At 40.6% G+C, this 26,612-nt stretch overlaps 1 protein-coding gene across 5 annotated transcripts in view; it reads left to right on the top strand.

Annotated features, from left to right (window-relative positions):
• ncoa2.L (nuclear receptor coactivator 2 L homeolog) overlaps positions 1-26,612 on the top strand; it is a 150,245-nt gene that overhangs the window by 109,367 nt on the left and 14,266 nt on the right. For all 5 annotated transcript variants that reach the window (XM_018266173.2, XM_018266171.2, XM_018266174.2 and 2 more), the window contains 13 exon segments: positions 1,673-1,776; positions 6,316-6,493; positions 6,992-7,153; positions 7,831-7,932; positions 10,346-10,486; positions 10,578-10,725; positions 12,688-13,954; positions 18,596-18,812; positions 20,598-20,804; positions 21,089-21,301; positions 21,763-21,892; positions 22,689-22,854; positions 24,855-25,124. In XM_018266173.2, coding sequence (XP_018121662.1) covers positions 1,673-1,776; positions 6,316-6,493; positions 6,992-7,153; positions 7,831-7,932; positions 10,346-10,486; positions 10,578-10,725; positions 12,688-13,954; positions 18,596-18,812; positions 20,598-20,804; positions 21,089-21,301; positions 21,763-21,892; positions 22,689-22,854; positions 24,855-25,124 — 3,305 coding nt within the window.

The following is a 26,612-nucleotide window of genomic DNA, read 5'->3' as shown; positions in this document are numbered from 1 at the left end:
TTTCCTTTAAATGGTTGAATGTTGCACCAATGTTTTACACTTGATAAAGAGCCTTGTGCCATGTTGTGCCAATAAATAACACTAAGCAGCATCTTAGGGATGACAAAATATTTGAATGTTTATCATGAAGGTTGCCAGTTTCAACAGGATTACAATACAGCCGTCTATATACATGCCCAAGAGGCCAAAGTTGACCAACTGCCCAACCAAATTTGGTTGTGTAGGGGCAGTTTTTGGAAATCATTCTTTGCACTTAGACATGTTAGAATGTATTCAGGTGAGCGCAAAAAAAAACAACAGCATTATATTGTTGTGCTTCCCATTCTCACTGCCACTGTGGACCTTCACATGTATGTAGGGATGCAGAAGTATTTTGGGAATGTCTTTCCCACCTCTCTTACATTCTAGAAACCCTCCTTTGCTGGGATAATGGTGTTAATTTTCAGACTACTTTACAGGGCCTTGTTTAATTTCTGTTTTTTATTTCCAGGAAAGGTTTTGGTAAAGCTCTGTATTCATGATATATTATACGCCATGATATCCAAATGATGGCTTCATGGTTGCTGTGTGCTGCTCCCCCAAAATACAAGAGATGTGTGCAGTTAGCTTCTGCTATAATTGTACTGAGCTTGTTCTACCAGATTAGGCCTGATATATCTACGCAACTCATGTTTGGGCCACCAGCCGAGACTCTTCATATCTTCCAAGTGTCATAGGAGAAGGGTGATATTTTGGGGACTATCAACAGAAGCATATCTTGTTGAAATCTTATTATATATGAATATATTGGTCTCTTTTTCTTTTTTTTTTTTTTGTAGGCTAAAGTTAGCCATACATGGGTTGAGGTGGTACACTCAATTGCCCCAGGAGTCTAACAGATAGTGTACTAGGGGCCATGTATAATATGTATGCCTTTCTATTGTTCCAATTATATCTTGTAACTTGGCTTGTATATGAATAACCATACAAACAAGCCTCCTCATTTGCCACTTTCTTAGAATATATTTCTCTCTTTAAAAATAGGTTTTTTGATTGTGCAGTACACAAATTTTGAGGTTCTGGCCAGAATATGTTTATTTTATCTGGACAGATTAAAGGATCCAGAATTAGTTTTGGAAGGCCAGTGCTCACTATTTCTGTATTTCACAATGAATGCCCCTTTCTTGTGGTAACTGGCAGATTGTGCCAGTGTGTCTAAAAATGACTGCAAACATTGTAACCACCCTGACAGTGGTGCCCTTCCAAGGAAATATTTCAATTTTAGTTGTGCCCATTCTTTTCCTTGAATTATATAAAACGTTGTTTGTGGTGATACTTGTATCCAGACGAAGATGAAGGTCTGACATTGAAATTACAGCGAGCTGTTGGTTTAGAGCACATTAGAACCATGAGATCAGGTGCACTTGTGAAGTTCTATTGTAGATCTGCTGAGGTTCAAGGGGACTCCTTGTTCCCCATATTTTCACAGTAGCCCAAATGCTGCTTTCAAGTTTTCTATTTATGACTTTTCCATAGAAGCACTTTATATAGCAGTCATTTTTGTAGAAAACCTGTAATTTAGTGATGGATATGAGGCCTTTGTGGAACAAAACACTTTAGATCCACCACATTAGACTATATAGATTTATTATTTGGCACTGTCTTATTCTGATCAGTACTTGCCTTTACGCAGAAAAAACAGCAGCTGCAAATGAGGATGAAGTTCAGAAGGCGGACGTGTCCTCAACAGGCCAAAGTGTCATAGACAAGGATGCGCTTGGACCAATGATGCTTGAGGTAAGAAGATGTAAATGCCAACTTGAGCAACTATATGTATGTATGTATGGCTTCAAGTAACTACATACAGGTATGTAGTATTGCAGCCCTGTTTAGGTATGTAATGGTTACAGGAAGAGATAAAAATTTTCTAGTGTCTAACTTGTGTGTGTGTGTAAAATCTTCTGCAGTGACGGAGACTTTGCACAACGTATGCAAAACCAAATGAAACAAATAAGCTTGTTATTGTCATTTGATCAGTCTTCTGTTATCCCAGGGCTGTCAGGCCTGTGGCCGTCTAGCTGCTATTGAACGCATCCATTTTTCTTAAATATCGAAAGATGAAAAAAAATGTGCAGTGCAGGGTTCAATCCTTAAAATTGGAAGGCTCCCAAATACAGGACTGGAACTAGGGGTAGGCAGAAGAGCCACATGCTTAGGGTGTAAAGCTTGGGGGGTGCTAGGCACGTACCTAATATGTAGCCTATCCCTAGCCCGGGCCTTGTCCTTACCAACTGCAAGTTGAATATCTCCCTATGCCACTTGTAACAACTGTGCCTGCTGCTTTGTGTGTGCACCTGCTTATTAGTGTGTGTATGCGGAAGGGGGTGAAGTGGGCTTGGCCCGGCGATGCCCGAAAAACCCATGGGCTAATGGCTCTACAGAAATCTCTCAATCGCCGAAGCTATGAAGTGACTCTTTATACCCAACTCCCAGGCCTAAAGGGCAAGGGTCTTCAAAACCCATATTATAGACAGAGCCCAGAAAATGGGCTTTTTAAAAGTGCAAATTAGATTTAATTAGATTTATTTTTTTAGTAATAACTACAGCACTCCAGCTGCTCAACTCAAATTCAACTCCTGTTGACTCCTGTCAGATAGAGAGCACAGGCTGTGCATTCCTAATTTACTTTAATAAATACCCAAGACTCCCTGCATTGCCTGTTAGGTTGGCCACATCCACCCATATGGCGAGTTCTGATCATTGACCCAGGTTTAAAGGAACAGTAACACCAAAATATAAAAGTGTTTTTAAGTAATTAAAATATAATGTATTGTTGTGCTGCACTGTGTGGTTGTTTCAGAGACACTACTATAGTTTATATAAACAAGCTGCTGTGTAGCCATGGGGGCAGCCATTCAAAGCCAAAAAAGGAGAAAAAGCACAGGATACAAAGCAGATGACCGATAAGCTCTGGAGTATACAATGGGATTCTTCCAGTATCTAGCCAGATAGTGTCCTGGAAGCATGTCAGCAGACCCTGATATACAGGCCAGTAAGCTGCCATATTGGTGTGGAGCAGCCAAGCCAGCAACTTTTATCTGCCCATATATGACTAGCATTATTTTCAGGTCATAGTTTTCCTATAGTAAGACATTAAAGGGGTTGTTTACCTTTGAGATAACTTTTAGTATGATGTAGACTGAAGAGAGTGATGTTCTGAGACAATTTGCTATTGGTTTTCATTTTTTATTATTTGTGCTTTTTGAGTTATTAAGCTTTTTGTAGCAGCTCTTCAGTTTGCAATCTCAGCAAATGATTAGAAAAAGGCCTCATTAGAATGGTGGGTAACAAAAAGCAGCATTAACAATAAATTTGTAGCCTTACGGAGCATTTGTTTTTAGATGGGGTCAGTGACCCCCATTTGAAAACTGGAGTCAGTAGAAAAAAGCAAATAATTCGAAACTATAACAAATAAAACACGAAGGGAATGAACTACCCCTGTAAACACCAAATGTAATAAAAGTCACAGATGCAGTAACCCATAGCAACCAATAAGACGTTTGCTTTTAAACAGGTGACTAGTAAATGCTACCTGCTGTTTAGTAGCTATGGGTGACTAGACCTTAACAAACTTTTTATTATATAAGGAAATTTGTATTAGAAGGAAAGCTTTTTAGTTTGTTTTCCTAATATGGTTTTTAGTTGTCTGATTGTATCTGGCCAGTTATGTGAAAGTGTATCGTTTGCCAAAACTCCTACACAGTACACCGACATAATTTAATTAGTACCCACACCCGCCTGAAAACCGCTTTCCAACTCGTCCTGTAGTACAAGGTACAGTACTTGGCAACATGGCATGTGTTTGCCCTGACTGTGTTATTGGTACGTCTGATGTTTTTATCAGCTGAACTATTGTGCGGCTATGTAGCTAATCTTGTTGCGTGTCAGAAGCGCATCAGTATAGAAGCATCTGCTCCCTAATTGTTCCTTGAAATGTCTGTGCATTTGTGGATGTCATAACGTAAGTATACAGCAGTTGCTAGGCAACCCGAGCATGGGCTGCAGTTTCTCGCAACAAAATAATTCAGCATCAGAGTACCAAGAACAGATGCAGGGTTACTCTGTTATTCACCTGTTTTTATTATGCACCCTTGCCATTATGTAAAGTGTCCTAAATAAACATCTAGGCTTCATTATATGTTAATTGGCAACATTAATTAGAGAATTATCTAACCCTAAGCCCTGGTGTCCTTGTTATATTAGCAGGGTTTTCTAATGTGTAGCACTGGTTAGAAAGGTACCATGCATTTAAACATCCAAAAATGAGCCTATGAGGGCAGAGACACACGTGGAGATTCGGGGAGATTAGACATCCAGCGACAAATCACTCTTCTTCGGGCGATTAATTTCCCGAAGTTGCCTCACAAGGAAACGTAGGGCGACTTTGGAAAAAGAAACGATCCGGTGCCATCCCGCCAGCGATTTGGATTCTAGCCAGCGGGAAGGTTTTTTTAGGGAGATTAGCCGCCAGAAGAAGAGGCGATCAGACGCCAGGTGACTAAATCACCCTGAATCTTCGTGTCTGTCTCTGCCCTAAACGTCCCCAAATCTTCTCGTGTGTCTCTGCCCTGAGGGTAATAGATCTGTTATTGACAGTAGTTGGTGTGGCCTAGTGACCAGGAAGCATGGGAAGTTGCTAAAATAATACATTATAAAGGCATATAGAGAGGAACTATACTGAGTTATCCACAGCGTAAGATATAATGCAGTGCATTCGTGTTTGATCTTAAAAAGATCTTTTCTTTATCGTGAAACCACGTTTGTCTCGAAACGATTGTTTAAATGTACGATGTGTCCATCAACTAAAAAGACCATTTCAGGTGATGTTGCCAGCAAAACTGAAGGGTAGCTGCCTGCTTGGCCCTGCAAACATAGATAGATTGCACTGGGACTATTAAAGATTTTTTAACCTGGCCGATCAATTTTCTGACAGATGTCGTACGAAAAATCGTAAGATGTATGATCGTTCGAATCCCACTAACTTCACGACAAATTTGACAGATTGGTCGGATTTCGCTAAAATCGGTTGTTTGACAAAGAAAAATCTTTGCGTCTAATGGGACCTTAAGACTGGGAGTTTGTAAAAAATCTATTCTATATAGAATTCTGTCTCAGGATAAAATTCAAAAGCATGGCAGCCCTAGATTATACATGTGCCCTGATTCCTATATACAGTAATTTCAGCTGAAATGCAAATAAAAGCAAAGATTGCATCAAGATCCAGTGGCTAAATGAACAGTGCAGCCCAAAGGATTTATACATTATATAGGGAATAAAGTACCCCCTTTTGTAAAATATAAGGATATTATAAGTTACCGAGGAGTTTCATGACCATATAAAAACACGAGGCCGAAGGCCGAGTGTTTTTATACAGGGCATGAAACTCCGAGGTTACTTCTAATATCCTCATAATTTGCAATAGGGGGTACTTTATTTATTATAATACACAAGTTTTAGTGAGTCATGTGACAGAAATGACATCACTACTCACCGTTTATAACTGATGACATCAGAACTCACCGTTTATAAGGATATAATTTACAAGATATTCATGGCTTTTGTGTATTATAAAGGCATATAGCCTGTATATAGAGAGGAATTATAGAGCGTAAGATCTAATGCAGTGCATTTGTGTTTGTTTGTGTATAGACTGGAAGTCTATATTAATTCTATATAGAATTATGTCTCAGGATAAAATTCAAGAGCATGGCACTCCTGGTATATACATGTTACCTATATAATTTAAGCTGAAATGTTGAATAACAACAAAGATTACATCAAGATCCAGTAACCTCACTTATTACATGTGAGTCTACTTTGTATAATGATGGTAGTTACTTCTAAACATTGTTCATTAACACCTTCCTTTATATTCTTCTGTACCCACCAATGGTAAGCCATTTGTATTATAGCTTAACTTCCGGAGGGCAGTCCATTTTTATCAATTTTACCATCAAAGGCTTAACTCCATATTGCCCATTAGTGAACTTTAATAGACAAGCTGCGTTTAGGATGAAGATGTTCAGACATTTTTGATACGGTCCCCAGAACACAATGGCTCACATAGACTTTGCATGGAGCCATTGCCATCAATTTTGTCACTTTCACAGGGACCATTAGTCAGACTTGGGTAAATTCCTTTGGCTTTTTACTGTATTGCTGCTTAAGTGTTACCCAATGGAAAATAAACTGTTTGGCACACATCCCAAGAACATTTTCATGATAAGGTTCTTTCATTCAGCTTTTGGTTTCACAGACAAAATCTCTTGCTTTTAGGCCCTGGATGGGTTCTTTTTTGTGGTGAACCGTGAAGGGAACGTGGTGTTTGTTTCTGAGAATGTGACCCAATATCTTCGATACAACCAAGAAGAGCTGATGAATACAAGTGTGTACAACATTTTGCATGTGGGAGATCACAGCGAGTTCATCAAAAACCTGCTGCCAAAGTCTTTAGGTATGCTTTTCTATATAAATCCTAAGAGATTGCTCATTGATATACATCTTCTAGCTTTGAAATCCATGGAAGTGTAGTATGGTAGGTGAACACTGGACATATTGTGTGGATTTCCAGTAACTGAGGCACTCGTGTGTAGTGGGAGCTGGGCTTCTATGTTAAAACCAGAAGTTTCGCTTATAAAGTTAATTGTAAAAGACTCCACCTATGCAATTTAGCCCTTTGTTTTCACTATTCACTAGTCAGAAGAGAGGTTTTACTAGTAGGATGTATATGTTCGTTTTTGTAGCTTATAGCTAAACATTAGTCTGAAAAGTCCTAAGTCCAAAGAGAATATAAACTAAATGTAATATATTATCTGATCCAGAAGTTGCTTAAACTACTACAGGCAGCCTTTTTAGCTCAGCTTATTCATACTTTGTGTATATGGAGCTATGTGTTCTAGTGTAGTTATATATGAAATAAAATCTAATAATGTGTTGTGTTTGAATTTCATAGTAAATGGGGGGCCTAGACGAAATAGCCATACCTTTAACTGTCGTATGCTGGTGAAGCCAATGATAGAATGCGAGGAGGAAGGTCAGGAATCGCATCAGAAATATGAAACTATGCAGTGCTTTGCTGTATCCCAACCAAAGTCAATTAAAGAAGAAGGCGAAGGTATGGTTATCTCCGTAGTTTCTTTCTTTCCAGAGACCCCATCATGCACTGGAGCACTGGATGGTCACCCCATCAGAGAAGAAGTGTATATATTCCATACCCAGGCAAATTCTCTGTTTAGCTATACTGTAATGAACTTGGTTCTGTTTTGTCACAAGCTGGAGGGATATATACTTCCAAAGCTGGAGAGATAACACACACACACACCCAATACGTCAAACTGGACAATCTGGTTTGTCACCCAGCCAACACCTAGAGAGTAGTGAATTTGGACTTCCCTAATACAAACAACAGCCCTCTTGCTGCTGCTCTTCAGCTGCCAAAGGTTTTCACAGAGAGTTGCAATTAAGTGGGGAGCCACTTTTTGGACACCACAATGTATGGAGTATACATTGACAGCATACTCCAGCTCTGTTCATGCAGTCATGTGTTTTATGCTAGTTCATTGTGTACTATAAAACCTGTTGTACCAGCTGTGATTTACAAATCGCATTATAGACTTGAGTATGTATTTGAGTAAACACAAATGTGTGCTACTACTTTATAGGAAATTGATATACAATAGTTACATACAAACCTCCAGTATACTCTGTTCTGCATGGATATACAGATATAGTTACTAGTAATAGGTAGACTGTGTTTTTCTAGATTTATCTGTACAATGTTTTCCCTTGTAGATTTTCAGTCTTGTTTGATTTGTGTGGCCAGAAGAGTTCCAATGAAAGAGAGGCCTGTGCCTCCCCCGTCTGAGAGCTTCACAACGCGTCAGGACTTGCAAGGTGATCATCTGCCCTTCCCACCATGGATGCTCCTATTACCCCTTTCATTGTGAACATATATGATATATACAAAGGTGTTTGCTCCAGGAGGAATCTTTAAGATGCAGCCACAAGATTGCACAAATTCTGTGAAGTGCAGTTATAATAGTCCTGCACGTTTTTGTCATTAGAGGGCAATATGCTACCATTAGCAGATGATAGGATGAATGGGCTGGTTACTTAAAGGGATTCTTTCATGATTTTTTAGTTTGTATTTCTAAATTACACTGCAAACAATTCACTCTACCATGTAAAATATAATTCCTGAACCAACAAGTGTAGTTTGTTTTTGGTTGTAATATTGGTGTAGGCAGCCATCTCAGGTAATTTTGCCTGGTTATGTGCTTTCAGTAAGAGCCAGAACTGCTTTCTGACTATTGTTTCTCCTACTCAATGCAACTGAAGGTGTCGCAGTGGGACATGGATTTTACTATTGGGTGCTGTTCTTAGATCTACCAGGGAGCTGTGATCTTGTGTTAGGAAGCTGCTTTCTGGTTACCTTCCCATTGTTCTTTTGTTTGGCTGCTGGGAGGGGGAGGGAGTGGGCGATATCACTCAAACTTGCAGTACAGCAGTAAAGAGTGACTGAAGTTTACCAGAGTACATGACTGGGGGCTCCTGGGAAACACAATATGTCTAGCCCCATGTCAGATTTCAAAATTAAATGTAAAAAAAATCGGCTTCCCCTTTTGAAAAATGGATTTCAGTGCAGAATTCTGTTGGAGCAGCACTATTAACTGAAAACACGTTTTTCCATGACCTTATACCTTTAAGTATCACTTCATGTATACAGCCACTATATCTTGGTTACATGAAGATAATGTTTTGTTTAGAGATCAATCAGTCTTACAGTGCCTCATAGGGTATGTTAAGTGTTATGACAGGGGCTCACATTCTGGGTCCCCTGTAGAGCACACACAGGTAGCTTTTATGTTCCTCGCTAGAGAAAACAGGTGTCATGGACTTACATAGGGTGACTAAACTCACCTGGTATGACATTAGCTGTTCCTGATTCATGGAGCTTTACTCTTTGCATCATTCTTGCACAATTAAGTATGATCCTTTTAAAGATCCATGAATTGTCTTGAAAAGGCACAAAAAAACTCTAAGCCCTGAGTCAGCAGAGATTTGCACTTTACATGCTTATAATTAAAGGTATGATTACCCAGACAAGACCAACAAAACCTGCACTTCCAGTGTATGAGCTGCTGCAGATACCACAAGGATATCTCATTATAGTATTCCATCCTTTGTGCTTACTTTTTGGGTAGTGAGGTTTCAGCTTGCCTGAAGGAAAAAGCAGTATCTGACATGGCAAAATGTCATTAGCTCCAATTTGGCTCACTGTTGGATTTATTGTATTGCCTAAAGTCAAATATGCCCTTTAATCACAGGGGATTTGTTAGTTCTGTAAATCATTTGAGCAGCGTTTTTGTATGGGCCTTTGTTACAGTCTAGCTAATTTGTCTGCATGTTATGTATTTGTTCCAAACATAATACTGCAGCTGTAGGTTTGTTGTTTTTTTGCAGTCTGTAGTTGTAGTACGTGTTACACACAGATTTTTGGATGAATTTCAGAGCAATATTTTGGTCTTATCTGACTATAATATTTTTTCCCATCTCATGTTTTGGGCAAACGCTAAAACTGGTTTCACATTCGTCTGTTTGAATAATAGCATTTACTGTGCCATCTCACATAAACGTCCCTGTTATGTACAACTTTTGCTATGGTTGTCCCATACCAAGGGCTGTATTTTGGTGCTGTCCTAGTCACAGAACCTCAGCCTTTCTCCTTCCCTTTGCATTTGGCAGATGCATAGATAGTCACAGGTGCCGAAGGCAGAAGAGCCAGGTTTTTTGGGGGGCTTTTTTATTTACCATTTTTTATTCACCGAATAGGCACCCTAGGACCGTTCTCCTACAGCTGCCACCCTACGGCATGGTCCTTCAAGTGCCTATATGGTAATGCCCATACCTACAGAATGTATGGTGGTGGAAACTGAGGAGCTACTTTTAATAGTACAGATCTTGTTAAAACAGAAAGAGAAATGATTGGTACAAAATACAGGCAAGAGAACCTGTTTTAATCTCATACATAAACAGAAGCTTTTAAAAGAAGTTCACCTTTCAGCAGAACAATACTAAGCACAAGGTCAAGGTAACACTGGAATGGCTCAAGACCCAAACAGTAAATCGCCTATAATGCCCAAACTAATACATTGATTAGAGTCCAACTGAGAATCGGCCGCTCTGTCTGAAAGTTGAAGCACATCAACTTCATTCGCCTAACCTGAACACCCTGAAGCAAATGTGAATTAGCATTTTTATATGTTTTGCAACATGTTAACATTTATTTTTATCTTTAAAAAATTAGGAAAAATAACATCTCTGGACACAACCAATATGAGGGCACTAATGAGACCAGGATGGGAGGACTTGGTGCGGCGATGCATCCAGAGATTTCATTCCCAGCATGACGGAGAAATATCTTACAGCAAAAGACATCACCAAGAAGGTAATGCAAGACTCCACTGGAAGTAGTTTTTTCATTAGTATATTGTATCTCAACTGATTTTTTTTTGTCTCTATCCCTATAAAATCTACAGTTCTCAGGCAGGGTCATGCGACCAGTCCTATCTACCGCTTTTCCTTGTCGGATGGCACGACTGTTGTGGCCCAAACAAAGAGCAAGCTCATGCGTTCACAGACTTCTAATGAACCTCAGCTTGTGTTATCTCTACATGTGCTTCAAAGGTAATAATCACTTGCTCATGAGTTCCTGAGATTTTATGTGCCTTCTAAAGCTGGCCACAGACGCAAAGATCCGATCGTACGAATCGAGGATCCTGACAGGTCCTGACATTTTTCGTCTGGCGGAGATCGGTCGTTTGGTCGATCAGACAGGTTAAAAGATTTCTGACGGCTGCCGATTTTTCTGCGTGTATTGCCGATCGTACGATTTTGAGTGGGAGACTGTCACTTACTTTTGTCAGACATAACTTTTGTACGATTGCTGTCAGGGGCAGAACATCGGCTGATCTGTTCTGTTCTACTTTATTTGATCTGAATGGTTAGTGGCAGGTCGGGAGATGGGGAAGCCCGATCATTTGTGGATTTGAACGATCGGATCTTTGCATCTATGGCCAGTTAACTCCCATATTATTGTTATTCACCTTACACAGCTCCATAGTGGGTCAGCCCAAATTAGAGGGTACAAAATGTATTTGTGTATTTGAGCATTGTTGTTATGGCAGAATTATGTGGTCCTGGAAAGCGTTGTAATTCTTTATTTTAGTTCACTTCCACTGGACAGCATGATCCCCTACTACTCTTCTACCCCTGTGATCCCCAACATTATTGCTAAGGCTGCATTGAAACAGGCCTACAGTTTATAGGCACCACAGAGGCTGCACCCCTTTATTATTTGAAATGTACTAAAGCAGGAATAAAGCCTTAAAGGAAAAGGAAAGGTTAAAACTAAGTAAGCCTTATCAGAAAGGTCCATCTAAATATACCATTAAAGCCCCAAAGTAGTGCTGCTCTGAGTCCTCTGTTAAAAGAAACAGCACATTTCTTTCCTTCTATTGTGTACACATGGGCTTCTGTATCAGACTTCCTGCCTTCAGCTTAAACCTCATTGCCCTGGGCAAGAGCATGCTCAGTTTGCTCCACTTCCCCCCCCTCCCTTCTCTGCTGTAATCTGAGCCCAGAGCAGGGAGAGACTCAGGCAGGAAGTGATGTCACACCACATTAATACTGCAGCTCCTATCCTAAACAAACAGAGAGTTTCTAGAGCTTTTTACTCAGGTATGATAAAACATTCTACAGAATAAATATAGCATTCTAGCTTGCACTAGTGCAGCTAATCTATTGGCAATAAAATGCCTTTGTAGCTTTCCTTCTCCTTTAAAGTAAGGTCACATTGTCCTTGTTTTTGACCATGGAAGCTTTTATGAGATGGTTGAAAACATAATAAAAGACTGAATTAAAACAGCTGATAGAATTACAATTATGCACAGTTCTCTCCGGTTCATTATTAACATGACTAATCTGGATGCCTTTGCAGCCACAGAATTTCAGTTGCTTGTTCAGTTGCTTTACATGCATTACCAAAAACCTCAAGCTTCAGGGGCAATTAAACCCCTAATTCAAAATGAGGGCAATGCATAGAACTTGTGCTAAATATACTCATTGTCTATTGTTTTAATTGGGAACAATCTATGATTTTTGTTGTTTCTTGAGCTAAACAGATTTTGAAACGACTCCCATGTTTGGCCCTTGCGAGGTACATAAATTGATTCCAGTGTACAATTCCTTCCTTTTGCCCTTTGTTGTGACTGTTTTGTTTGCAGAAGTCCATTATGCAGGGGGGATATCTGTGCAATGGTAAGTCACAGCTCCTCTTCATTTCCTTCTGTTCCAGTCATTTGGGCTGTTGAACCAAACAAACAGAACAAACAGCCTTTAAGGAGAAGTTCTCTTTACAATTACCTGTTATTATGTAGTTTATAGTGATATTAGAAAATGCAACTCTCCAGTTTCAGAGTTTCAGAATTTAAAGGATGTGTTTGTCAGGTTACAATCAAAAATGAATTTGAACTACCTCTTCATTATTTGTTGTACAGATCCTTTAATTCATTAAATCCTGTATGGGTTGTGTTTAGCATTAGTTTCACTGTGCAGATGCCTGCTAATATGTCCTTTGTCTCATTGTAGAGAACAGAACGTGTGTGCATTGAATCAGGACTTGACTGGACAAGCAATGGGAAAGACATTAAATCCAGTTCAGTCCAGCAGTCCAGCTCATCAGGCAATGTACGGTGGGAACCCAGGTCAAGATACGACCATAAGTAGCAATATCAATTATGCCATAACTGGCCCAAAGGAACAAATGGTTGTGTCGACTGGCAGGTTTGTTGGTTCAGGTGGAATGAATCATATCTCCAGTTTGCAAGCATCCACTCCTCAGGGTAATAACTATGCACTTAAAATGAATAGCCCATCACAGGGAAGTCCTGGCATGGGCCAGGGTCAGCCAAATTCTATGCTTTCACCAAGGCACCGTGTCAGCCCAGGAGTGGCAGGAAGTCCTCGGATTGCACCTAGTCAGTTTTCCCCTGCAGGAAGTTTGCATTCACCAGTAAGTGTTTGCAGTAGCACAGGAAATAGCCATAGTTACACCAACAGCTCTCTAAATGCACTTCAGGCTCTCAGCGAGGGCCATGGCCCCCTTGCCCCCCCATTGTCTTCGCCTGATCTAAAAGTTGGAAATCTTCAGCATTCGCCTGGCAACATGAACCCTCCTCAGCTTAGAAAGATGGGTAGCATGGACTCTAAAGAATGTTTTGGTCTGTATGGGGATCAGCCTGAAAGTGCTACTGGACAGGGGGAGTCCGGGTGCCATTCAAATGAGCAGAAAGACTGCAATGAAAACCTGTCAACTGTTGTTGACAAAACGGAAGGACAAAGCCGATTGCTTGATAACAAAGGTCAGCAAAAACTGTTGAAATTGCTCACTATAAAATCTGAACCGATGGAGCCATCAGCGCTACCTAGTAATACTTTGGGAGACATGAACAAAGACTCCTTGTCACATTTTGCATCAAACAGTATGTCTGCCTCAGCACATGGAACCTCACTGAGAGAGAAGCATAAAATTTTGCACAGACTCCTTCAGGACAGTAGTTCTCCTGTTGACTTGGCCAAGCTTACAGCAGAGGCCACTGGGAAGGAACTGAGCCAGGAGTCCAACAGCACAGGTCCTGGTTCAGAGGTCACTATAAAGCAGGAACCAGTCAGCCCCAAGAAGAAAGAGCATGCACTACTTCGATACTTATTGGATAAGGATGATACTAAGGATAATGTAGCAGATATCACACCCAAACTAGAGCGAGCAGATAACAAGATGGACCCTAGCAGCTGTCCAAAATTATCAACTGTCAAAGCAGAGAAGGAGGAGCCAAACTTTGGACACCCTGACCAGGTAACGGGTAAAGGTGGTGTAAAATGTATTCACAAGGGTCATGGACATCTGTGTTCCATATTAACCAGTGTAGTATGTGTGCTCACATCATGAATGCATACATTAGTGCATAAGTTGTTTGGATATTTCTGTCATTATGAGCTGCAGTTTGGAAGTGCCCAGTATGTTTCTACTTTTCTACAAGTCCAGATCATTTTCTCTTTTATTTTGTTGATGACTGAGGTTTCTACATTCACTTTTCTAGGTAGAACTGCTATAGGGCACGTAAAACAAGAAATTGAAAAACAGACAGGACTGATGCAACCATATGATGCAACCGTATGCATCTCATACGAGACTATGATCTATTTTGTTTTTATACTTTACTTTAATATGTGGTGTAATATTATCTGTATAACATGTGCAGGGCCTATTCTGAATCTTAGTCCAGAGCTGACACAAGGTACTGACTTCTTGAATTGTTTATTCAATTAGAACACTGGGAAAATGCTTTGCTGTTTTTTGGCATTTTCTGAATATTGGATTTGGGATAATAGATCCCATACCTATACTGAAACTGAACCTAGAGAATGATCTAAATCCTTTAAGTTCGATCTGCACGCAGCACTTAAAAGGATACTGTCATGGGAAAAAAATTTTTTTCAAAATGAATCAGTTGATAAATATATAAATATATATTTAAGTAAATATTGCCCTTTTACATCTCTTGCCTTGACCCACCATTTTGTGATGGTCTGTGTGCTGCCTCAGAGATTTCCTGACCAGAAATACTACAACTCTTACTTTAAGGGTTAGTTCACACGAGGAGATTCAGGGAGATTTTGTCACCTGGCGACTAATCGCCTCTGCGTGTCTTCCCATCCGCTATAATGAAAAGTCGCCTGCGCTACAGGCGACCTACATTGTTCTGGGGGTATAGTTTTCCTTTAACTGGGAAAAAGCTACTATTAAACGGTCTGTGAAACAATTATAAAGGTTTGGCAGTTAACCATTCACACTGCCCTGCTGCTTGGGAAGGCACTGTTACAATGACACACTGCAAAGAGTTTGTTATAATGAGATTCCTGACTGTCTAATTACAGATGTTTAAAGGAAAGTCTAAATCATGGGAGGGTGGCAAATATTAATCACCACTGAGTGTTTAATAAGTAGGGTTACTCTCATGTTTGACAGAGGCTTCCGTCAAAAGTCATTGCATTGTAACCCCAACCTGCATTCCGCTACTTCCATGATAATTTAACAGTTGCAGCACTGATTTATTGGTTCAGAACTATTCAGTATAAAAATGTTATCTTAGCAGAACAAGTAGCGTGGACAACCATATACTATTATATATAGTGAATAAAGTACCCCCTCTTGTAAAATATAAGGATATTATAAGTTACCGAGGAGTTTCATGACCATATAAAAACACGAGGCCGAAGGCCGAGTGGTTTTATACAGGTCATGGAACTCCGAGGTAACTTCTAATATCCTCATATTTTGCAACTGGGGGTACTTTATTTATTATAATACACAAATTTCAGTGAGTCATGTGACAACTCACCGTTTATAACTGATGACATCAGAACTCACTGTTTATAAGGATATAATTTACAGGATATTCATGGCTTTTGTGTATTATAAGTGTTTATATTCCGATGCACTCTTGAAATTAAAAAAAAAAAGACAGCCTAGCTGCCAGTCCCAGACTACACATAAACATTGCAATATCATTGCAGTCACTTGTAGGAAAAATAAAGGGGCCTGTTATGTTACATCAGGATCTAAACAGGGAAATGTCTCAAGGCCACACCCCCTTCTTGCTCCAAATAATAATAATACAATACAATTAGAAAACTATAGCTGGTAATGAGAAAGCCAGAGAAATTTCACGTGGCTGTAGGTACACATAGCTTGGACCAGACATGAGTGCAACACGAGCCTGGAGGGTGACCACATCCCATCCTGAGCGTTTTGCAGCTTTATAGGAACAACAGATTTGTTTTATTTTCATTTTGACAGTGCAGAAACTGGATTATGTTGTTTATGTGCAGTGTGTATGGTGCTGGAACCGGTTCTTTTTTAAAGGAAGCACAGTTCCAAGTTGAATCAGCTGCTCCACCCTTGTTAAATCAATGCCCTAGATATTATTCAATAAGAACACAGGATGCGAGTGTGAAAACACATCAATTTCATGATGAGCCAAATGACTGCACAGGCTGAGCTAATTGTTTTTGGACTGTTGTGTTGGGTATTTACCCTGTCATTACCATCCCATGCCCCAATATATTTGTACTGCTCATTGGTTAAAATATTGTAGTAGGTACCTGGTCCATATTCGCAGTTTCGCTACACGACTCTCTTCAGCCAGGAACCAGCCTTGTTTGTAGGTAGGTTTAACCATCCATGGCAGCCACACTCAACTATCCATAGCCCAGACACTGCCATACTGTTAACTATCCATGGCCCAGACACTGCCATACTGTTAACTATCCATAGCCCAGACACTGCCATACTGTTAACTATCCATGGCCCAGACACTGCCATACTGTTAACTATCCATGGCCCAGACACTGCCATACTGTTAACTATCCATGGCCCAGACACTGCCATACTGTTAACTATCCATGGCCCAGACACTGCCATACTGTCAACTACCCATGGCCCAGACACTGCCATACTGTCAACTATCCATGGCCCAGACTCTGCACAGAGGCAGCCATACTGGCAACTATCCATGGCCCAGACACTGCAATACTGTGAACTATCCATGGCTCAGACACTGCCATACTGTCAACTATCCATGGCCCAGACACTGCCATACTGTCAACTTCATGTTAGCCGGCGGAGGGCAGGGGGAAGGCAGTTTCAGGGAGATTGTCGCCCCGAAGAAGAGGAGATTTGTCGCTGGGGCGACTAATCTCCCCGAATCTGCTCGTGTGGCCAGACCCTAATGCTCTAAATTATTTGCCTTCTTCTACTATTGCTCGCTTTTAAATGGAAGTTACTGACCCCATCTAAAAGCAAATGTTCTGTAAGACTACAAATGTGTTGTTATTGCTACTTTTTGTTACTCATATTTCAGTTCAGACCCTCTCCTATTCATATTCCAGTCTCTCATTCAAATCAAGGCATGGTTGCTAGGGGAATTTGGACCTTAGCAACCCAATGGCTGGAATTGCATACCGGAGAGCTGCTGGATTAAAATCTAAATAACTAAAAAACTATAAAAAATGAAAACCAAAATTCAGATCTACATCATACTAAAAAAGCAAAGGTACACAACCCCTTTATTACGTGTCTTTGGGGTTACTTTTGCTGTTCTGATTGTGTTGTCCCTGTGAAGACTGCCCCTGTGAGACCACCTGGTGTCTCCCTGGATATTAAACACAATCCATTGCAGTGCTGGTGAAATACACCTCCTGTTATAAGAAGGGATGCTGGGAGGTGTAGTCCAAGGATCTAAAGAGATGTGAGAGTATTTCCCTGGCTGTTGCAAGAGGTCCTAGTATTTGTGCTGTGACTTTCTCTTGTAGTGGTTGCTTGTCCTTAAGTAACCTGGATGCAGTGCCCCCCCCCTTCCCATATGTTAGATGCCGTGTGCACTTACTGACGTTGGTGTAACAGAAAGGTGCTGTTTTCTCATCGGTGGAACAGTTGGGATACTTCATTCTTTCCTCCTAAATGTGTGAATGTAACCCTTTCTTACCCAGCACTGCTATCTCAAAAACTCTGACGATATTCTGTTGTGGCCCTTTATTCCGTTATCCCTGCATCTACATAATACCCGCAAATACATCATGAAAAAGTGTCAATTTAAAGGGGCAATGTAACCCCCCTCCCCCAAACTGAATAGAAGTTGTACAATTAACTCATAGATTCCTTCTTTATTATAACACAGAATGGGTTCCTGGAGTAGGGCAGGCTTTTCCCATGTTACTTGTTACCCAAATTGGCACCACATATGTTCCAGGGGGTATAGAGTCTAATTATACGGTTACAGAGTTGTCCAGCTCCATCCCCAGCAAACACAGCCATTAACCTCTGTATTTATGTCTCTTTGCGGTGTTTATAAGCTGGAGCTTTAAAGATCATTTTCAGCCTGCCGTGTAATTGTCTCTGAACACACTAATCTATTTACCGATATCTCCTGTAATATATGTAATGGCACTGTGTAATGAAATACACAAATAATGGCAGGGGCAGTTGGCCTTATGTGAACCAAGTAATGCATATTACAAATAGAGTAACGTCTTATTCCGAGGGTTGGGAAATAATGTTCAGCTTTGTTCTATGCAAAATATGCTTTGTGTCCATTTGATATTTATAAAGGTTTTTCACTCCCTCTAAGGATGAAATATATATATATACACCACTATATTACCGGCACTCTCAACCATAATTATGCCTTGGTGCAGAATCATCAAATAATATCCATTCACTCCAAAAGATCCGCACTCACAGGGCCTACAATTGGAAAAAAAATGTTATTGCAGAACTTAAGACTGACGTTTTGGCCTTGGGTTTGGCTGAAACGTCAGTCTTTAGTTCTGCAATAAAACATTTTTTTTTCCAATTTTAAGCTCTGTGAGTGTGGATCTTTCAGAGTGAATATATATATATTATTTTGTTTAACAATCCATCTCTCATTCCCCATAGCTTATGCAGCCGGGCTCTGATTTGGATAATCTAGATGAAATTCTGGACGACCTGCAAAACAGTCAGCTAAGTCAGCTTTTCTCAGACAGGAGGCATGATGGCAACTCGGCGGATAAACAAGCCATCATGAATGACCTGATGCAACTGGCTGGTGATAACAGCACAGGTCTCTCTGCTGGGGCCCAGAAGCAGAGAATGCTCCGGATGCAGCAGAACAGTAAGTGATAGACTCTCCTGTTACTCATCTTGTCTGTGCCCCTGCCCAGTATAAAACCCCATGTGCTTTATATTTATATAAACAGCGCCACCTGCTGGGTTTTCTAGGAATGATTTATAGGGAAGTGAGGAGCTATCCATAGAATGATGTACAACTCCAAATGTTCAGAATACAATTATGATTTATTTATAAACCGCACATATTTTACACAACTGTATACAGAGATTTTCATACTAGCTAATGGGCCATTCATTTACCCTAGTAAGTCTAGGGTGGCAGTGTATTTTAATAGGGACTTTGTAAATAATTTGAAGTTATTCAATTTAATTTAGCAGTGCCGACACTCAACTACTACTCAATTCCATATCCCTGTGCAGAACAACTTTGCTCTGCATTATTATGCTGTTTGCGCTATTAGTAGAGCTCTCCATCTACCAGTTAATGAACAACTCGCCTCTAATAGGCGTGTGTGTATTCCACGAGCCACCCCTTACATTGCAGCTCATCTGCATAGTGTTTGCACCAAATTCCAGAGGCACAAAGAAGTGCAACTGTCAGAAATGAGTACAAGTTCAGGGGAGCAAGGTGCATTGTCAGGGGGGAAAAAACATGTTGCTATGTCCCTGTTTTCACATTTTCCTCCTTGCTTACCCTTTAGTAAATGTTATTTTTTTAAGCATAAACTGCTCTCAGTCCCTGAGCCAGTAGAGCTAATAGTCCCAGGCCCCTGTTGTTCCCAAGTAACACACATGCAGCTGGCGAGTGTTGAACTTGCCTCTATGTAAAATGTGCCCCTTTAAATTCTTGCAGCATGGCTGTCTGTCCCTATTGTCCAGAGGCCTTCTTAAAGGTGTGGGTCACCTTCAAGTTAACTTTTAGTATGTTATAGAATGGCCAATTCTAAGCAACTTTTCAGTTGGTCTTCATTATTTCTAGGGATGCACCGAATCCAGGATTCGGTTCAGGATCCAGCCAGGATTCTGCCTTTTTCAGCAGGATTCGGATATGTCCGAATCCTTCTGCCCGGCCGAACCTGTATCCTAATTTGCATATGCAAATTAGGGGCAGGGAAGGAAATTGCGTGACTTTTTTCCCCTACCCACCGCTAATTTGCATATGTAAATTCAGATTCTGTTCAGTATTCGGCCAAATCCTTCACAAAGGATTCGGGGGTTCGGCCAAATCCAAAATAGTGGATCCCTAATTATTTATGCTTTAGAGTTTTTTAATTATTTGCCCCTTTTGTCTGACCCTTTGCAGCTTTCAAATGGGGATCACTGACCCCATGTAAAAACAAATGCTCTGTAAGGCTACACATTTATTGTTGTTGCTACTTTTAATTACTCCTATTTCTATTCAGACCTCTCCTATTCATATTCCAGTCTCGTATTCAAATCAATGCATGGTTGCTAGGTTATTTTGGACCCAGATTGCAAACTGGAGAGCTGCTGAATAAAAAGCTAAATACAGTAGAACCCCCATTTTACGTTTTTCAGAGGACCAAAAAAAATGGAGTAAAATCAAGGAAAATTCTAAATCAGGGAAATGTATTATGCATAATATATAGTTGGGACCACAATGTAAAATGGAGAAAACTTAAATAGGGGTTCTACTGTAACTCAAAAACTACAAATAATAAAAAAAGAAAACAATTGCAAATTGTCTCAGAACATCACTCTCTACATCATACTAAAAGTTAACTCAAAAGTGAACAACCCCTTTAAATGCTTATATACACATTCTAATTATGTTGTGGCAGTAACCTTTGTTTCTTTTTTTATTAAGATGGTTTCAATAGCCAACTGGCTGCACAGCTGGGACGCTTGCCAAACCAGAGTTTACCACTGGACATTAATTTACAAAGCCAAGCAAATGCAGGATCTTTTCCACCAATGAGACACAGCGGTCCGTACACTACTGTGCCTCAGTCTGGAGTGATGAATAACCAGGCAATGATGGGCAGTCAAAGCAATGTCAGTAACAGCAGCCCAGGTAGGTGTTTACTTCCACATGTGAAACTGATATGGTAACTCCTAAAGAAATCCACTAGAGGGAGCTACTTGTCAGTCCATGAAGCAGTTTTATAGAGGTTCAGGTTTCTGCCAGAGTTTTCTAGAAAGCAGAAATAAACGAAATTATCCAGCATTGGGCATCACCCCCCGGATCTGGTTTATCAGTGGGATCCAAAGCTCTGACTGTGGGAAGAGGCTACAGAATAACTATTCTTGCGTTCTTTATTCCTGGATTGCTAAAAGTCTAAATGTGCTTTTCTGCAGGTATTGTAGGAGTGAATGGCCCCAGGCCAGCGTTAAAGCCAGGAGACTGGGGCTCTCAGGCATCTGCTGTAAGACCAGCATGCCCAACCACAAGCACTGCTATGAACAGGCCGATTCATGACATGACCCGCAGCCCAACAACCAGCATTCCCATGAGGCCAGGCGGCCAGGTGTGCCCTAGGCAAGTGCTACAGTCACAAGTAATGAATATGGGTAAGTGACATATTGCAGCAGGGTTCTTACGTGGAGATATAAAACAAACCAATGTTTATCCTGAAATTTGCCAGTAGAAAGGTAGGTGAGTATAATTGAGCTGCACATTGTTCTGGTTGGATTTGCAGAAGATGACATTTGGGCTGAAGTCTGCCTTTAATTAAAGTTACCGGATGCAGATGGCTCTAGGCTTATCCGAGATCTTGCATCCAATATTCGGTACAGATAATGGTCATCTGAAGTCAGTCCAAAGTCTGTATTGTGAAAAGGCACTTTACAGTGATGAGTGGCAATATATTTTCCAAGCCTGGTATTATGGGCCTCAGTATAACAGGTGGGATATGTTTAACAGCTCAACAAAACAACCATCTGGGTGACATGAAAGTTTATTTGTTGTGGAGTTTGTTATAGTGGGCATTTCTTTCATAAACCACTATCTTCCCACTGTCCAATATTCTTAGGGTCTTCTGAGCTCGATATGAACATCGGCGGTCGTCAATACACCCAACAGCAAGCACCCCCTAACCAAACCGCACCCTGGCCTGACAGTATTTTGCCTATTGATCAACCCTCTTTCAACAATCAAAACAGGTGAGCTGAAATGAATCTCTACAAAAAGCAATGTTTGTCTGCCCCCCTTGTTCAATGCACCCACGACTCTTGAAGCTGCATAGCAGTTAGGCAGTCAAAAAGAATGAAGTAGGCATGTGTGGAGAGCATCAGTGCAGTGACATTTATGTTGTAAGCAGTTACTTTACTGCATTGTTACAATGATAAGAGAAGGCTTTATATCCCCTTAAAGGAAACCGATACCCCCCGAACAATGTAGGTCTCTATAAAAAGATATTGCATAAAACAGCTCATGTAAAACCCTGCTTCATGTAAATAAACCATTTTCCTAATATACTTAATATACTTTTTAGTAGTATGTTCCATTGGGTAATTCTAAATAGAAAATTGTAATTTTAAATAATATGGGCCGCCCCCTGGAATTCTAGGATTCGTGGTGCACACAAACAAACCATACATGTTAGGTCACGAGCCAGTTAAAAGACAGAGTTCTGTCTTTTGCTTCCATACTTCTTCCTGTTACAGTTAGAGCTGCAGTATTTCTGGTCAGGTGATCTCTGAGGCAGCACAGACAATATCATAAAATGGTGGCTCAAGGAAAAAGGTGCAAAAGGGCAATATTTGTTAAAAAACTGTATATATTCCAGTTTGGTAAAATGCTTGAATAAGTCACTTAATATGATGTAAACTATCTGTTGCTTAAGTATTCATTTGGGGGTGTAAATGCTGCAAGTCCGTACTAAACACTAGTGGTTTAGCTAAATTGTCTGGCGTTGTTAATTAGCAGCCTTTCTGATCTGTATGTGATCATTTTTAGGCAGCCGTTTGGCAGTCCTGCAGATGATTTGATTTGTCAGCCAATTGCATCGGAGTCTCCTACAGACGACGGGAACCTTCTGGACCAGCTGTACATGGCCTTGAGAAACTTTGATGGGCTAGAAGAGATTGACAGAGCCCTTGGAATCCCAGAGATGGTTAGCCAGGTACACAACAAATTGCCAATGATTAATCATTATAAAGCAGGATGTTGCCCGTGTTCCGGAGTAGTTACACGACACATTGATGTTGCTTCTGTGACTGTTTGTACAAGAGATGTAAGCTGTCAATCACAGCACTGACTGCAAGTGTCTCTAGCACATTCTACCTGCTGCCTTGCATTCTTCCATGTTCTCTAATGAACCGGTCTCAAGTTTTTAGAGATGTCTACTACCCTTGCTTTTGTTGTGGGGTTATAAATTAAAGGGGGGCAGGTTCACCTTTATGTTAACTTTTAGTATGTTCTAGAATGGCTAATTCTAAGCAACCTTTCAATTGGTCCTCAGTATGGAATTATTATAGTTTTCGAATTATTTGCATTTTTCTTCTGACTCTGTCTAGCTGTCACATGGGGGTCACTGACCCCATCTAAAAACAAATGTTCTGCAAAGCTTCAAATATATTGTCATTGCTTCTTTTTTTTTCTCATTTTTCTATTCAGGCCCTCTCCTATCCATATACCAGTCTCTTATTTCAATTGGTGCATGGTTGCTAGGGTAATTTGGACCCTAGCAACCAAATTGCTGATATTGCAAATTGGAGAGCTGCTAAATAAAAAGCTAAATAACTCAAAAACCACAAAAAAAATTTTAAACCAATCTACATCATACTAAAAGTTAATTTAACGGCGAACAACCCCACTCATGGGAACCCTGAAATAGTCAGCAGGCAGGACCTGTTGGTAGTTTCATCCCTTAGCAGTTTCCATCCATAGCTCTAACTGTCTTTTTGCTAAGCTAATTGGATGCCAATACTAGTATTGATGCTGCACACCAGAAGTTGGGATGCACCGAATCCAGGATTCGGACAGGATTTGGCCTTTTTCAGCAGGATTTGGCTTCGGCCAAATCCTTCTGCCCGGCCAAACCAAATTCTAATTTGCATATGCAAATTAGGGGTGGGGAGGGAAATCGCGTGACTAATTGTTTCCAAAAGAAGGAAGGGAAAATGTTTTCCCCTTCCCACCCCTAATTTGCATATGCAAAAAAGGATTCGGTTCGGTATTCAACAGGATCTTTAGTGAAGGATTCGGGGGGTTCAGCAGAATACAAAATTCGGTGTATCCCTAACCAGATGTGACAACATATGCGGCTGGAGAGGATTCTATTACGCTGGTAGTTTGCTGAGCATTCGGCTCACAGCGTAAGAAATTATTATAGGGTCTAAAAAATAATACATGTTCATTTACGGTATTACACGTGTGCTTGTATTGCCTTGAATTGTCTAAAGTTCCACTATAACAAATATTGTGCACTGGTGCAAAAGAGTCACATAATATATATATATATATATATATATATATATATATATATATATATATATATATATATATATATGTTCCAGCTGAGTCGCACTCCAAAATAGTAAAACGTAGCATTTATTTTTGCATCATAAAAACATGTTCAATAAAGTATACTCATCAACACGGGAGACATCATATCATGGGAAACTTCACGCGACGTTTCGGGGGTCCCCTGCCCCCTTTCTCAAGCGTGTCCCCGTAGTATCCCGCATGTTCCATGCACACTCACCATGACTCAGGACGCACCCTATATATCTTGGCACTGAATCTGGGGGAGTGCATTACGAGATGGTTGGACTGTTTGTATATATATATATATATATTAATGAGAGAACCTATTAAATAATTTGTGGATCTGCGTTTAATTTCTTTTTAAACTCTAAACGCAAGCACAATGCCAGCCTTGAGTAACTGTGTGCCCTGTTCAGTGAATGTCAGTGATTTCAGATATTGTGGCACCCACAGGATCACCTGCTACTTGTAGTGGTGATCCAGGATTACTTCTGTACTTATCTGTGTTTTGCTGTAATAAGCTGTGTGAGCCATAAGTCTACACTGTAACATACTGTAATATTTAATCACTGTTCCTTTGTTTTGTGCCTTTCTCTTCATGAACCACTTTTTTGTGTATTTGTATATGGTCAGGCTTCTGAACAGGAATCATTTGTAAGTCCTGAATCAAACTTAATGATGGAGCAAAAGCCGCCTCTCTATAACCACGCATATGCAACTCAAGGACAGATGGCTCAGAACACTTACTCACCAATGCAGGATCCTGGCTTCAACCCCATGGGCCAGCGTCCAAGCTATGGAATCCTGCGTATGCAAAACAGGCCCGGGCTACGGCCTACTGGAATGGTGCAGAACCAGCCAAACCAGCTGAGACTCCAACTGCAGCACCGCCTTCAAGCACAGGTATTCTTAAACCTGTTGTTATGTCCCAGTACTCGTCACTTCTAGCAGCAGTCAGTATAGTTTCTATATAAGACCATATTCAGGATAAAAAGTCATCTTTACAGATTTTAGTTCATACATTGCACAGAACACAAGACGTATTAGTTGGGTGGCTTTGAATTAAATGGAAAATTAGTTTAACTGGGAAATGAGTCAGGTTTAGCTTTCACTATTACAAACAAGAAGTCCTGAAATAGCAGCATTGAGTGCTGCAGGAAGCAATTCAGCACCTGTGTACATGCTCTGGTTGAAAGGGAGTTGCTGTATCTCCCTCACCCTCTGAGTCAGTATGCGCTGCTCTTCAGTTTTATGTACAAGAAGCCCCTGTTCCAGCAGGATCAGCCTTCCCAGTGCAGTGTGGCCAGATTTGCGCATTAAAGGGGTTGTTCACCTTCAAACAATTAGTTGTTTTCAGATAGATCACCAGAAATAACGACTTTTTACAATTACTTTCTATTTTCCATGTGTCTAATATTGAAATGTAAAGCGTAATTTTTCACCTTCTAAAGCAGCTCTGGGAGGGGGGGGGTCGCCGACCCTGTAAACTGTTCTAAATGGATACATTTAGTTGATACATTTCTTATCTTTGTCCCTGCTGAGCAGAATCTCTGAGTTTCATTACAGGCAGCTGTTAGACTTGATACAATTCATGTTCAGTCCCGTTAGATGTTTGACAGGATAGCAATCGCTGTAATGCAATTATGCAGTTCTGCTCTCCATATTACTCAATGGTGTATTTGCCACACATGCTCCCGGTGCTGGTTGAATATAAATCAAGTAAAGATAAGCATGGCTGGAACTAGGTGTAGGCAGAGTAGGCACGTGCCTAGAGCGCAATGCTGGAGGGGCGCCAGGCACGCACCTTCTCTGCTATCCCCTAGTCCGGTCCCTGCTCTGGCCGACGTGTGCGCGAGTGCGCATGTGCAAAAAATACTAGTATTTTTTCGCGCATACGCACTTGGGTATTGGGCGCTTTGCCGGGCCAGGCTGCCTGCCCTCAGGGTGGGGGCCCCCTTCCTCCATACACAGCACCGCACCTCCTCGACAGCTGTTTCGCTACTACAGTAGCTTTGTCAAGAGGTCAGATGACGGAAGTGACGTGGTCTTAAAGAGATCGTCACATGCTTGTGACCTTTGTTACCTTAGTGATCTGTTTAACTCAAAATGTATTGTTTGGAAACGTGGGTCCACTATATTACTTTCAATCTCAGAAATTCGAGTCTTGTGTGTATATGTCCGTGGATTCCACCTTGTCAATCAAGTAAATGTTGTTTTATAAAAGTATAAAAAGTCTTTGAACAAAGAGCTATACTTTTATATATACGTTTATACTTTTATAAAACAAAAAAGTATAAAAGTATATATATAAGCCTTATCTTTACTTAATTTATATTCAACCAGCACCGGGAGCATGTGTGGCCAATACACCATTGAGTAATATGGAGAGCA

The sequence above is a fragment of the Xenopus laevis genome, chromosome 6L (assembly GCF_017654675.1).
Source record: "Xenopus laevis strain J_2021 chromosome 6L, Xenopus_laevis_v10.1, whole genome shotgun sequence".
NCBI lineage: Eukaryota > Metazoa > Chordata > Amphibia > Anura > Pipidae > Xenopus > Xenopus laevis.
The sequence above is the reverse complement of the archived record's forward strand: the minus strand, read 5'-3'. Positions and strand labels throughout refer to the sequence as shown.